Source organism: Neomonachus schauinslandi, chromosome 10 (assembly GCF_002201575.2).
Source record: "Neomonachus schauinslandi chromosome 10, ASM220157v2, whole genome shotgun sequence".
Lineage (NCBI taxonomy): Eukaryota > Metazoa > Chordata > Mammalia > Carnivora > Phocidae > Neomonachus > Neomonachus schauinslandi.
Window position 1 is genome coordinate 45,246,384 of NC_058412.1, and position 16,030 is coordinate 45,262,413.

At 35.1% G+C, this 16,030-nt stretch overlaps 1 protein-coding gene across 1 annotated transcript; it reads right to left on the minus strand.

Moving 5' to 3' along the window:
• Positions 1–14,427: 14,427 nt before the first annotated feature.
• Positions 14,428–15,170, minus strand: LOC110588696 (ferritin heavy chain-like). The gene has a single exon (XM_044918633.1). It carries the CDS (start codon positions 15,138–15,140, stop codon positions 14,682–14,684), a length of 459 nt encoding a protein of 152 aa, XP_044774568.1. The 5' UTR covers positions 15,141–15,170; the 3' UTR covers positions 14,428–14,681.
• Positions 15,171–16,030: the final 860 nt, after the last annotated feature.

A 16,030-nucleotide genomic window follows, 5' to 3' on the forward strand; every position in this document is an offset into this window, starting at 1 on the left:
CAGATGTGCAGGGAGAAATGAAATTGAAGTACTTCTTCATCTGGGTAGAGTGATAAAACTGAACACAGGTATGCGAAGTTCACCCAGAATGGTTGATGACTTGCTGTACAAACTAATGGGGACAGTGTGAAACCCCAGGGAGTCCAAAACCCTTCCTTGTTCTTTTTCCATGAACCCTACTTAATTCTCACTGAGAAGACAGAAAGAGTATTAAGAAGTGTGCAGTGTGCTGTAGACCTGGGAGAGGGGAAGAACAGCTGTATATGGAGGGCAAGAAACTCTGCTCAGATCCCTGCCTCTCCCCTTTATGAGGAAGAGAAGTCTCAACTTGAGGGGGAAAAGGAAACAATATGCTCCTTGGGCATTTGTAAAAATCCGTGGCAGCTGGGAAGGGAACAAAGGTGGAAAAACACTATTCCCGGGACAGAAGCAGGATCATACCCTAGACTCAACTATAGCTAAGGAAAGTATGGGAGAATTAAGAGGTCCACATTCGGGCGCCTGGGTGGCTCAGTTGGTTAAGCGACTGCCTTCGGCTCAGGTCATGATCCTGGAGTCCCGGGATCGAGTCCCGCATCGGGCTCCCTGCTCGGCAGGGAGTCTGCTTCTCCCTCTGACCCTCCTCCCTCTCATGCTCTCTGTCTCTCATTCTCTCTGTCTCAAATAAATAAATAAAATCTTTAAAAAAAAAAAAAAAGAGGTCCACATTCATGAGTTCCCAAGATACAGTGCTTGCCAAAATCTTAAAGCCAATCAGAATAAGAGACCTCTGCCTCCAAGCTAATAAGCCCTAAGTAACTAACAGCAGCATTATACTACTGGGAGAGGGAAAGGAGATGAACAAGAGTATAGAGAATGGCCCTCTCTGGTGTGCAAGAGAAAGTTTTAAGCTCAGAATCTAACAGACATGCTTAAGCAAATCTACTCCACCCTAGAAACAAAATACTGCTAAAGTATTTGAAGCACTGAGGGTAACCATAGCAACAACAAACCTTTAAGCCAGCCAAACTCCTAAACAGATTAATTCAAACAACAGAGCCTGGTAGAAGGAATGCTGTGCCCATTTCCAGACATAAAGATGATTTACCTCCGTCTATATTGTTCTACACAAAATATCTGGCTTTCTAAAGAAATTACAAAGCATTTGAAAAGGCAAAGCAGAACACACCTTGAAGAGAAAAAATGGTCTTCAGAACATTCAAATGTAACAGGTATTACAACTATTTGACATGGATTTTAAAATAATTATGATTATGTGAGAGTCTCTAAAGAAAACCTGGATAGCATGTAAGCACATAGGAGTAATATCATCAGGGTCAAAACTATAAGAAAGAATCAAATAGAAATGCTAAATTACTATCTTTTACTATCAGAACTAAAGAATGTCTCTAATGAACTCAGCAAAAGACTTGACACCAATGAAAAAAGAATTAAAGAATATGAAGATTGATCAAGAGACATTACTCTTAATTGAAACAAGCACACACATACATAGAGAGGAAGAGGGAGAGAAAGAGAATAAAACAAAACAAAATAAAAAACAGAGTATTGGAGAACTACTGGACAATGTTATGGGCTCAATATACCAATAACTGAATCCCAGAAAAAAGGAGAGAAAAGGAGCAGAAGGGAAATTTGAAGAAATAATAGCAGAGAATTTTCTAAAATTAATGCCAGTTTGATAAAACAAACAATATATTAAAAAATCCCGTAAAAGACCAAACAGTATAAATACTTCCACTCCCTAAAACTAAAGAAGAAATAAAGATTTCTCAGACAGACAGAAAAAAAAAGGGGGAGGGAATTCATTGCTCACAGAACTACTCTACAAGAAATATTAAAGGAAATACTTCAGTCAGAAATCATATGTTATCCAACCATAACCTGAATCTGCACAAAGGATAAAGAATCTACACAGTAAAGAAACATTGGGAATAGAATAACAGAAATAAAATAACATTTCTTTTTCCCATGTTTAATTACCATAAAAGATAACTGGCTGTCTAAAGCAAAATTAGGGACATTTCATGGTGTGTTTATAATATATGTTAAAGTGAACAGTATACAACATAGCCAAAATAATGGGAAGGTTTTGGAAATACACTATTAAAAGGTTCTTATACTTCATGTTAACTGATACTATTTTAACGTAGATACCATTTAATTAAGTTTGTAATTCTTGTTTTGTTTTTTTTTAAGTTTTAAATAATATGCCATAGAGGAGGGAAAATAGAACACAAAATGTTTTGAATTAACCCAAAGGAAGGCATTTACAAAGGAGAAGAGGGGCAAAAAAAAGATGACTCAAGTTGAATATAGCTGGAAGATGGCTGAATTTAATTGATCATATTAAAAATCACATTACATGTGAATTGTCTAAATACAACAGTTAAAAGAGAGAGATTATTAGACCACATAAAGAGGCAAGGACCAACTGTCTACAAGAAACTTACTTGAAATATACATATATAGGGGTGCCTGGATGACTCAGTAAGTTAAACAACCATCTCTTAATTTCAGCTCAGGTCATTTTCTCAGAGTCATGGGATCAAGCCCCATGTCAGGCTCTGTGCTCAGCAGGGAGTCTGCTTGAGATTCTCTCTCTCCTTCTCCCTCTGCCCCTCCCCTCTGCACTCTCTCTCTCTAAGATAAATAAATAAAATAAAATAAATAAAAATAAATATACATAAATAGATTAAAATATAATGAAAAAAATATATATAAATGTTGATAGAGCTATATTAATATCAGATAAAGTAGATTTCTGGTTACATGGAATAATGGTCTCTTCAAAGATTATGCCCTAAAGTCCCAAATCTGTAAATATGTATTATATGACAAAAGGGACTTTGCAGATATGATTAAATTAAGACTATTAAGTTTGAGAGAGTATCCTGAACTATCAGGTGAGTCCAATGTAATCACAAAGGGCCTTAAAAGATAGAAGAGGGAGGGGCACCTGAGTGGTGAGGTCGGTTGAATGTCCAAGTCTTCGTTTAGGTTCAGGTCATGGTCTCAGGGTCATGGGATCAAGCTCCATATCATGGAATTGAGCCCCATGTAAGATTGAGACTCTCTCTCCCTGTCCCTCTGCCCCACCCCCCAAATATATAGATAAATCTTAAAAAAAAAAAAAAGAGGGAGACAGAAGAATGAGAGAGGGAAATGTGATGAAAGCAGAGGTCACAGAGAAAGAGAGATTTAAAGATGTTACACGGCTGCTTTTGAAAAATAGAGGGAAAGGCTAAGAGACAAGAAATGCAGGCAGCATCTAGAAGCTGGAAAAGGCAAGGGAATGAATTCTCCCCTAGACTCTCTAGAGGGAACATAGCTCTAGTGACACCTTGATTTAGCCCAGTGAAATTGATTCCAGAATTGGGTCCTTTAGAAATGTAAGATAATAAATTTGCATTGTTTTGAGTCATCAAGAGCATAGTTATTTGTCACAGTAGTAATAGAAGCTGATAAAACTTCAGAGTATGTGACATTGCCTGGTATAAAGATGAACATTGCATCATGTCCATAAGACATAGCAGTTATAATTGTATATGAATCTAACATAGAGTCAAAATACCTGAGGCAGAACTGATTAAAGAAGTAGACAAATCAATAGTAGTAGACTTCAAAACTCCACTTTCAGTCATTAATAGTATAAGTAGATAAAAAAAATCTGTAATAATGTAGAAGACCTTAACAGTTTTATCAAAGAACTAGACCTAATGATCAGGTGTAGAACATTCTACACAACAACAGCAGAGTATTCTTTCTTTCATCTACATGTGGAACATTCTCCAATATAGGCCATATTCTAAGCCATAAAAGGAACCTCACCAATTTAAAATAAAGTCATCCTAAACTGTATTCTCAGATCATAACATAATTAAACCAGAAATCAACAAGAGAAAGGTATGTGGAAAATAGTCAAACAATTAGAAATTAAAACACTTTTAAATAACCCACAGATTGAAAAGCGGTCTCAAGGGAGCTTTAAAAATATTTTAAATGAAAATCCATCAAAATGTGTAGAATGTATTTAAAACAGTATTTAGAAGTAAATTTATGATGTTAAATGCTTCTAGTAGAAAACAATAAAGGTCTCAAATTTAACCTCAGCTTCACTTCAGGGAACTATAGAAATGAAATGAAATAAAATTAAAAGCCAGAGCAAAATAAATAGAGATTTATTATCAGGAGGAAAGTAATATATGTAAGAACAGAAAGGAACCAATATGTGTAAAAACAAAAATCAATGACATTGAAAAACAAAAAAAGGAAATCATTGAAATTGAAGGCTATTTTGTTGGAAGACCAAAAAAAAAAAAAATTGTTAAATCTGTAACCAAACTGACCAAGAAAAAATAAAGAAGACACAAACTACAATATCTGATGAAAAATAGGAAATGTCGCCATACAACAGTTTATTCTGTGCTTCATCTAAGTGGTAGATTTCACTGTTCTATTTTCATACTATTCAGTGAACAAACACAAAGGCTCTCTTGTTTTTAAATTATTTTATTATAAAGTCAGACTTGATTCATCTGAAGTATATACTGCTATGTTTATAATAAAGACTTGTGAAACGCAATTTGGTTAATTGTGGGAAAACAGCGTGTTGTAGTAAGCAGAAAAATGAATAAATGTACAGAAGGGGAGTTGAAGGATCAGAGGATAGAGGTTTCCTCCTGGGAAGATGATAGCAATGAGAGAATTGAGCAATGAGGCAGGAGAATTCATACTCCCCAGCCTCACTGCACATGATCACTCCTCTTAGCTGTTGCCAGTATGAATGTCTATTTGTATTCTATTGATAGTTGAATTTTCAATTTTTGCACGATTAGGCAGGTGAATTTTAGAGAATACAAAGCAGATACAGCAAAAGGAATGAAACCTGGAAGAAGCTGATTACTTGTACAATAGTAGCTTAAATAGCAGGTGTGCCTGAAAACATACCAGCTCAAATGAACAACTTTAACATAAGCATTATTAGTACTAGACATCTTTTCTATTCAACTATAGCTCCACTTGGTAACTTAGTAGAAACAGACAGTACACATTTCATCACATTATGTAATAGAAGAAGCATGGAATGATTTTTACCCTTCCTTCTCATGGACAGGGAGTGCTATGGACATAATAAAACAAAAAAGACATTATCAACATACTAATATATCAAAATTACATAAGGGGAAAGAGTAGTTACTTTTTGGTAATCAGTATTAGAAAGCAATCAGGAAGTTTGAGCCTGCAAAAAAAAGAGAAGGTAGGAAATTTACCATAGTCTGCCCAGCAGGAATGAAGAAAACAGTGTGGAACATCCTCAGGAATAGAGAAGGGGGCAAGAACAGTGGGCAAAAGGAAGAAAAAACGAGGGAGAAGAAAGGAAAAAGGATCCAATAGGTTTTGCATCACCATGTACATTCTCTGTATGTTTGTGACTAACCCCAATCTGCATTTGGGCCAGGGTCCAAACTGAACATTTTTAGACATTTGGAGCTTATGAAAGGTAGAAGGTTATACACATGAAGTTTGGAAATATTTGACTCATTCTAGAACTCATTGTGACTGATGATGTTCACCTAATCTTCTGCAGCCAAACCCTTTGTAACAATTCTAGACATTAATAATCATAAAGTGTGTGATTTTTAAAAATATACCATATGAAGGAAACATGCAGTCTTTATACCTCTTTCCTTAAAAACAATGTTTTCATCTAATTCCAGGAAATAATGCCTAGAATGTTTACATATAGACAGATATTCTCTATTATAAATTTTGTAAGAGGAAATCCACTGTGAAAATCAAAGTGTTGAGCTGTAAAAAATACTGTCTGAAATGCAGAGGAAATAGGTGGTAGATCAACGGAGTTGGAGGTTAGAAGCAGTAGGAAGAGATTTTTAAAACTTCTGTCATTCAGCTCAGGTTACTCTATATTTCTTTGAACAGTATTCCTTTGTATGATTAGTTTTAAGCTCCTAATATTAAAAGATTTGTGAATCCATGACTTTGAATAGTCATGAATGTCTGAATATGAGATGTGAGCATCAAATTTTAAAAGCAGAGAAAGGACAGGTTTCAGTATCTCAACTCAACAACGCTATATTTTCAAAGATAGCATCCAAAGGGAAATTTGGTTCTGCCAAAATTATTCCTTTAATTTTCTATCAAACACTGTACATGACTAATCTAAGCTCTGGCATTTACTCTGTGTATGTTAACTTTGTAAACCATTTAAGCGTTTTGGGACTCAATCCCACCATTTCCAAAATGTTCTTGTTGCAAAATTATTAAGGTTTAAGAGAGTAGGAAACGTGAAAGCACTTTGTAGAATATCTTATTTGATACAAGTGTAACTGTTATTTTAAATTAAAATTAATTTTGCCCAGTTGCCCTCTTTACTTTAAGGAGAATTCTTCATGGTCTGACTCCACATCATATGGTGGGGGATGGTCAATGACTGCATTCAGCTTCCATGGCATCATGGGTGGGAATGTTATATCTCCCACTTCCAGATCCACAAAATTCCTTCCTTGGAAATTTTAAAATTCAACCAAAGAAAGCAAGTCCTTGTATCTGATGGTCAGGCCATGAAGATGTGAGCTAGATTGAACAAATAAAACCAGCATGCAGAGATAGGCTGATACTTAGATAGGAGGAATCTGGCATTTTCCCTCTCGTTTTACTTTATGGTCCAGTGAAGCTCTAGCTCTTCAGATGGTTTTATTTCCTAGGCCAAATAATTCTTTTTGCCTAAATTAGATCAAATTGATTTTTTGTCACCCACAAGCAAAAATGATCTCATATAATTATAATAACAGGTTCAACCTTCCTTGGCCTGCTGATGGTGCTTCAGCTCCCTAGTGCCATGGATACTGTTGTCTAGAGATGGTAAACTTGTATTTTGTTAAAAATAAGTTTAATAGGTATTAGGTGATAAGATAAAGATACACTAGTTTGCACTACCACTTTTTCCATAATGGACGTATAAGATATTGGAAACAAAACAACGCTGTATTTTTTTTTTTAAGATTTTATTTTTTATTTATTTATTTGAGACAGAGAGAATGAGAGACAGAGAGCACGAGAGGGAGGAGGGTCAGAGGGAGAAGCAGACTTCCTGCTGAGCAGGGAGCCCGATGCGGGACTCGATCCCAGGACTCCAGGATCATGACCTGAGCCAAAGGCAGCCGCTCAACCAACTGAGCCACCCAGGCGCCCAAACCACGCTGTATTTTCAAAGATAGCATCCAAAGGGAAATTTGGTTCTGCCAAAATCATTCCTTTAATTTTCTATCAAACACTGTACATAACTCTGAGACTATTAGAGCTAACCCAGTATAGTATGGAATTTTCATTGATTTATTTGTCACCATAAAAAAAAAAGCCAGAAATATGCTCTGATCTTTTGGAGAATATGTAGATATATCACATTTATATATTTTTGTCTAAATCTAGATCATGGGAGATATTTTATAAATATTTGCACTGTAGTTAAATCTTATTTTAAGTTATGATTGGCATCTTTCAGTTTATTCATTATTTCTAATTGTTTTTGATGCATGTCAGGTTTTAAAATTTTGGTTTATTTGGTTTTGCATTTACTCCCTTTAAAAAATAACTTTTTTATAAGTATCTCAAATTTCATTAGAAAGTGAAAAAAATAATCGTTCTGTATAACACTCATTTTTAGAGAGTAAATCAATAGAGTGCACATTTTATTAAACCTAACTGCATTATGAATTGATGTAATAAAAGCCTGGAACCTTTTAAAGAGAAATTTTAAAAGAAATGGCATAATATTCAATTTCATTTTAAGTGATAAACAAAATCTTAGAATGGATTTTAAAATGTATTATAATAAGTGTAAACATGACACTTTATACTAGACAGACATTTCTGCAACATATATAATATACACTTGTATTTAATGTGTAATGTTACTGTATCAGAAAAAGTCTACCTGGGAGGAAGGAAAAAAACACCTAGTTACAAATCAACTTCTAATAAGGATTATGCTTCTAATTTAAAAGAAAACTAAAGTGTCATTTGCCCACTTATAAGAACAATCAGAATATGTCCTCTGATCTTTAAAAAAAGTAATTCAAGTAAACGAATAATTTGACAATATATGAGCAATATAAACAATAAACATATTGTTTGCAATAAAAATAACAAATGTTTTATGTACAGGAGAATCAGAGTCAAGGATAGAAAATCAGAAAACTCAAATAGAGCGTAATTTTATCAATTACTAATTTTATTAATATATTCATCTATTTGCCGACAATTTTTAATAATTTTTTATGATTATCTTAGAGTTTTTAGGTTTAAAATAATATCTTTAAATAAAAATAATTCTATGTCATTTTTACTAAAATTTAAAACCTCTCATTTATTAGTATTTTCTAACCAGACTGCCTTGTTATTCCAGAATATGTAATAAAGGAAGAATAATCATCACTAGAAATCCCGACTAGTGTGTGGGTGCAGTACTACACTGATATATTATTTTTTATTTGGGTCCTGGAAATGATTCCAGAACAAGTATCAGTGGGTTCCAATAATAAAATTACCTGTAAAGGAAATGAACAAAACAACTCTATTACACAGATTTCTGGCCATTCATGCACCTTAACATCTACTTGTAGGGGAAATCTTATAAAAATGCAAAAGATTTGTATTCCTAATTCTATTTTATAGGTTTAATATCACATCTTATTAATATTATTCATCAATAAGTATTTGGAGGTGAATCAATTTTAGATTCTTCTGTATAATCTAATTTTTCTACTGAAGCGTGAATCATTATCATAAAGGTATGTGTGTGCATGCACATGTATCTGTTTTTGTGTGTATGATTAAGAGGATTAATCTTTTTTTTTTTTTTTTTGAGAGAGAGAGAGGGCAGAGAAGGGCAAAGGGAGAGTAGAGAGAGAATACTAAGCAGGCTCCACACCCAGCACGGAGCCTGACACTGGGGTTGACCTCACAACCTTGAGATCATGACCCAAGCGGAAATCAAGAGTCAGACGCTTAATTGACTGAGCCACCCAGGTGCCCTGCATCTAATCTGTTTTGAAAGCACCATTTACCTACTATCCAGCTTGTAATAAATTATTTTGATAGTATTTCACAAAATAATTTCATAAATTATTTTAATACGATTTCACAGAAACCTCTCAAATATAGTCTTCTTTCTGATTTTCAGTCTCGTTTTGCAGCATGTCTTTCTCTTAAATGGTTAACAAAACACATGGACCTTAAACTTTTATAAATTATCGCATTGTTCTAAATAGATCCTTTTAACCTTAGCTGATGGCTGTGGGAATCTGTTCTAACATGTTATACCATCTTAAAGGAAAGGTCCATTTAAAATATGGTAAAAACTGGTGTTATATAGAAATGATGAATCACTAAATTCTGTTCCTGAAATCATTATGATACTATATGTTAACTAACTAGAATTTAAATAAAAATTTGAAACAAAAAATAAGACAAAAGCAAAATATATATATAGTGAAAAAGTTTCCTAGCAACACTTAGTGGAAGCAATTTTATTGTTCTTTATTATAGTTCTCAAGCTCTGTAAAACTTTCTTTCACATAGTGTATCTGACATACTGGACATTTTGTAGAAGTCATGTAGTCATAGAAGAAAATTTACAAAAGAATCCTAGGTTCATAGAGTTACAGATCTTAAATTAGTTATTTTGGATGGATTTTTGGGAGGCACAATTACGTATGAGATTCAGTATCTTAATGACATCAGAACTGTTCTTAGCTGATTGCACTTGGCCAGAGGCAGAATATTTATCATCTTAAGAAATGTATACCAAGTGGGGAGCCTGGGTTGCTCAGTTGGTTAAGCATCTGCCTTCGGCTCAGGTCATGATCCCATGGTCCTGGGATCAAGTCCTGCATCGGGTTCCCTGCTTAGTGGGGAGTCTGCTTCTCCCTCCACCCCCAACCCTGCTCATGATCTCTCTCTCTCTCTCTCTCTCAAATAAATAAAATCTTTTTTAAAAAAAGAAAAAGAAATGTATACCAACTGAAATAATCATGGTAGTATCTCTGATCCTAGAAAACTAAATATATGTGAAGTAGGATAGACTTTGTTTTCTGTAATCAATCCATTTGTTGTCATTATTGGAGTAATATTACATTTATAATCACTTTTCTGTTATTAGTCTCAAGTATTACTTTATTTTTAAATCATTAAGAAGATATACCACTTTATTTTCATTATGATACTGATCCCAAAATGTTTCTCATGACTCTCCATAGAGGGTCCAATAGATTTAACTCTCACTATGAACATACTGCTAATTTTTTCTTAATTAAAGATTTCTCTAAATACATATTACTAGATTATATTTATTAATGTTATCAAAATATAAAACATTACTTACAGAAAAACTAATTATAAAATTAATTTATTTATAACCACACAACATAATATTTCCCATATATTTTTAGGTATACTGGTATTTTATAACATATAATGATCCATTAATGATAGACCATTCATGTCTGCAGTTCTGTCCCTTTGGACATGACAAAGGACAGTTATTTCCTTATAAAGAACTTTAATATTTTATACTGTCAATGTTATTATTGCAAAATTACTTTCATTTGAAGCATAATTGATGAGAACTCATAGATTTTGAAGGTTAAGATTAATAAGGCAAAATTCTCTTTGTATTATACTTTTTATTCTGCAGAGAAGACATTTCTCAGATTAGTATGGCTATTTTTTTTTACACTGCTATAGTTAAAAAATATAGGTTTTGTTAGTGATTCAAAAAAATTATCTCAAGACCAAAATTTCTGAATATGAGTGTGTGATCTGTTTACACTGATATTTGAAGTGTTACAATCATTTTGCTTGCAAATTTAATTGTAAGTCACTTTTTCTGAATGCTTTTCTTTTAAAATTAAACTGCTATATATATAACATATTTTTATAAGTTTTTTTTAAAGGCTGAGGGAAATTAAATGATCCTTATATCTCTTAGCAAATTATGCATTATAATTTGATAAGAGATATATATGGAAGCAATTACTGAAAAATATGGATCATAGACATTTTATAGAAATGTATTTTTAGTGGTTTGAATTGCCATGAGGTATTTTTTAATTAAGTTTGCAAAAATGCCTTGTTGAGAAACAAATTTAATACATAAGAGGGTGTTTGGTAATTAGCCTATCAATGCTCTGTGAACAGAACAGAGAGAAAATGATACTGTGTTTTAAAAATATGATATTCTCATTCAACCATAAATTCATTCATACTCATTCAAAAAGTAGAAAATTCGGTGAGTAGAAATAATTTTCAGCCCAGGTCCCTATATTCTTCTGCAGTCAGTGCACACACGCAATAGTACGTACTAGATGGCAGAACCACAAGAGTGAGCTAAGTAGAATTTTCTCTACTTTCAGCAGCATTTCAGCTTTGCCTTCAAGATCCATTTGCTTTGACACACAAATGGTCACAGTTTTGTATCAGTCACATTTCCTGTCTACAAATAGCTTTTAGCTCTCTGAAGTGAAAGATGAAATTACTGGAATGGTATCAGGGAATCACAGACTCATTTGGAAGCCTGGGGAAACAGACTTGGAAATGAGCAGGAAGCAAGGCGTCTCAGACCGTGACCGTTGTCAGACCACAGGAATGCCCTCTTTAAAAGCTTTTAGAAATATATATTTTGTATCTTAATATAATCAGACCTTACATAAATACTCTAAATACTTTTTATTTAATACCTCCTCCATTCATTTCCACTTTCATAATTAAACATTATAGTACAACTCTTAAATGGTACTCGACTAACCCACCTATAAGAGTAATGAGCATTTTCCTCACCTGTAAAACCTTCAAAACTAAAGCCCCTGGTGTGCCTAGTGAGTCAAGACATGTTTGGACACATCTGCTCCAACCATTTCTCTAGCACTTACCATGTGTTAGCAAGTGAAATGTGAGCCTTCAAATTTTCCTGTGTTGAAGCTATAGCCCCCAGTGTAACTGTACTTGGAGATAGGGCTTTTATGGGAGGTAATTAAAATTAAATGAGGTTGTAAGGGTGGAGCCCTAATCCAAAAGGATTGGTGGTTTTATAAATGAAAGAGGAGCTTTCTTTTACTCTCTCCATGCTATGTACTAAGAGGCCATGTGAGCATACAGAGTGAAGGTGGCTGTCTGCAAGCCAGAAAGCGAGCTCTCACCAGAAATTTAATCAGCTGGCTCCTTGAGTTTGGACGTTCCAGCCTCCAAAAGTATAACAAAGCAAATTTCTGTTGTTTAAGCCATCAGTGTATGGTATTTTGTTATGGCAGCCTAAGCAGACTAATACTGCGAGCATATTTATGCTAGGTGTTTGTTAGCATTATTATATCATGTGATAAGTGTGTAGTCGATGAAGCTCAAAAAGAAACTATATAAAAGTTAAAGTGCCTGAATGGGAAATATTCTGTTAAGTTTGCTTAAAAAAGTGCTGTCATTTTAGGCAGGTAAGGCAGGAAACTATATAACCCTAGAAAAAAATACAAAATCTGGAACATTTCTCTACTCAGAGTTTGCATCACAGCTTTTCAAAAATGGTTCCATTTTAAATAAATTCAACTTAAGAATCTTGAAAAATTTGTTATTACGTGGATTATATAAGAGATTTGATATGGAACTGTAATTAGCAGACAGATCCTCAAAGTGTTTTTGCCTTCCTTGAAAAGATTCATGAATAAGTTAAAATGCATAAAATATTTCCAAGTACTTACATAGACATCATTTAAGAATATTTACCATATCAGATATGCAGATGTTTAAGCTATATCATTTTCTTTTTTTCTTAGTTCCTCTGTATTAGTTTGATAGGGCTGCTATAACAGAATATCAAAGATTGATTGGTTTAAACAACAAAAATTGGGGCGCCTGGGTGGCTCAGTTGATTAAGCCTCTGCCTTTGGCTTAGGTCCCTTGATCAAGCCCGGAGTCAGGCGTCAGGCTCCCTGCTCAGTGGAGAGTCTGCTTCCCCTTCTCCCTCTGCTCCTCCCCATGCTAGTGCTCTTGCTCTCTCTCTCTCTCACACACTCTCTCAAATAAATAAAAAATCTTTAAAATAACAAACAACAAAAATTTATTTTCTCACAGTTTTGTAGGTTAGAAGTTCAAGACGAAAATGTCCACAGGTTTGGTTTCTTTTGAAGCTTCTCTCCTTGGCTTGGTTGTCCCTTGGACTGTGTTGTCTATTTCCTAATCTCCTTTTTTTTTTTTTTTTGTGGGGGGTCCTTTTTTAATTTAAATTCAGTTAATTAACATATACTGTATGATTAGTTTCAGAGATAGAGTTCAGTGATTCATCAGTTGCATATAACACTCAGTGCTCATTGCATCACGTATCCTCCTTAACACCTATCACCAAGCTACCCCATCCCCCCACCCCCCTCCCCTCCAGCAACCTTCACTTTGTTTCCTATGCTTAAGAGTCTCTTATGGTTTGTCTCCCTCTCTGGTTTCATCTTGTTTTATAATGACATTAGTCATATTTGATTAGGAGTCACACATATGATTTCATTTTACCTTATTTACCATTTTTACCTTACTTACCTCTCAAAAGCCCTATTTCCAAGTACAGTACATATGAGGTACCAGGTGTTAGAACTTCAACATATGAATTTTGGGCGGGGGAGGACAATTGAGGCCTTGCCATACTATGAAAATAATCTTGTGATTATAAATAACATCCTTCTACCATTAAAAAAATATATTCTTTTTTTTTCTAAAGATTTTATTTATTTATTTGAGAGAGAGAGAGAGTGAGAGACAGAGAGCACGAGAAGGGGGAGAGTCACAAGAAGAAGCAGATTCCCGGCTGAGTGGGGAGCCTGATGCGGGGCTCGATCCCAGGACTCCATGATAATGACCTGAGCTGAAGGCAGAGGCTTAACTGACTGAGCCACCCAGGTGCCCCCAAAAATATGTTCTTATGTTCAGTTCAGACATAACGTGGTCTTACTAGGAATTTTTGCAACTTCTTAGTGATTTAATACTCTATATATTTTTACCACATTTCACTGGCAATTACTGACAATGACCAAGGTTGCTGGCTATTTGATTTTCTTCTTTGGTGAATTAACTTTTCAAAACATTTGCCTGGTTTCCAACTTTTTTTTGTAGTAATTTAAAAACATTCTTTACATGTAAGAATATTAATCCTTTTTCTCTACCTTATAGGTCATAAATTCTCTAGTTTTTTGTATTTTATCTCATTTATATTTTCCTTTCAAAACATTTATGTCTATTAATATGTAAGTCATAACTCCTGTTTTTAGCATTATGGTAAGGAATATCTTCTTGTTCTAGAGACCCTAACTAGTACAATACAGGAAGAAAAATAAAATCTATAAATATATATGTATATATTTTATTTATTTTTTATTTTTTGGGTACCAAATTACTTTATTTGAAGAATGGTACAAATGAAAGAAGTAGATGTTTTGGTACAACTTATAGAAAAGGTCAAGGTAACCCCAACATGCATGCACTGCCTTGGTGACGAGGGAAGTCACCCTTGTGGCTATGGGAAGACAGCCTAAGGCTTAGCTCTCACTATCACTGTTTCCCAAGGTGTGCTTGTCAAAGAGATACTCTGCCATGCCAGATTCGGGAGCCCCCATCTTGCGCAGGTTGGTTCACCGGTCACCCAATTCTTTGATGGATTTCACCTGCTCATTCAGGTAATGAGTCTCAATGAAGTCACACAAATGGGGGTCACTTTTATCAGTGGCCAGTTTGTGCAGTTCCAGTAGTGACTGATTCACGCTCTTCTCCAAGTGTAATGCACACTCCATTGTATTCAGCCCGTTCTCCCAATCATCACGGTCTGGTTTCTTGATATCCTGAAGGAAGATTCGGCCACCTCGTTGGTTCTGCAGCTTCATCAGTTTCTCAGCATGCTCCCTCTCCTCATGAGATTGGTGAAGAAAATATTTGGCAAAGTTCTTCAAAGCCACATCATCGCGGTCAAAGTAGTAAGACATGGACAGGTAGACGTAGGAGGCGTAGAGCTCCAGGTTGATCTGGCGGTTGATGGCGGCCTCCGAGTCCTGGTGGTAGTTCTGGCGCACCTGCGAGGGGGACGCGGTCGTCATGGCGGCGGCTGAGAAGAGGCGGCGGCGAGCGGCGGCGAGCGGCGGCGAGCGGCGCTGGAGCGGCGCTGGAGCGGCGGCGGGGGCCTTGGAGCGGTCCGAGGGCGCTATGAGGAGATGGCGAAGGGCTGGCTCTGAACGGCCGGCCGGGGTGGGGGACGAGCGCCGGGTTCCGTCCAAGCACTGTTGAAGCAGGAACCCGTGGCGACTCTCGGCGGAGACTCTATATGTATATATTTTAAAGATTTTATTTATTTATTTGACAGAGAGAGACAGTGAGAGAGGGAACACAGCAGGGGGAGAGAGAGAGGGAGAAGCAGGCTTCCCGCCAAGCAGAGAGCCTGATGCGGGGCTCGATTCCAGGACCCTGGATCATGACCTGAGCCGAAGGCAGACGCTTAACGACTGAGCCACCCAGGCGCCCCAATAAAATCTATAAATACTGAAAGGAAGAAGTACAAATGACATAATTCATATTTGTTATCATTATATACATATTGGGAAATCTATAACCAATTTGAATTATTCAGTTTAATATGATCACTGGCTAGAAGGTTAATGTACAAAAATCAATTGCAGTTTTAAACATACAAGAAATGATTATAAAATGAAATTTTAAAAATATATAATTTACATTGAAAACCATGGAATCCTGAGAAATAATCTAAAGAAATTGTGAAAGCTTTCCACACAGAAAATATGACATATCAAATAAACAACATATTCAAGAATTTGAAGAATATTTGATGATAAAAATAGCAAGCTATTTATATATAAAGGATTATCCTACAGAGAACATATAATATATTGTATATTATGTAAGACAAAAATTATATATATAAATTTGCATATTTTATATATATTTAAATTTCCACATGAAAATATATGTAGTG

Bases quoted from the DNA above. Each gene is read 5' to 3' on its own strand.
- LOC110588696 (XM_044918633.1), bottom strand. From the start codon at position 15,140: ATGACGACCGCGTCCCCCTCGCAGGTGCGCCAGAACTACCACCAGGAC.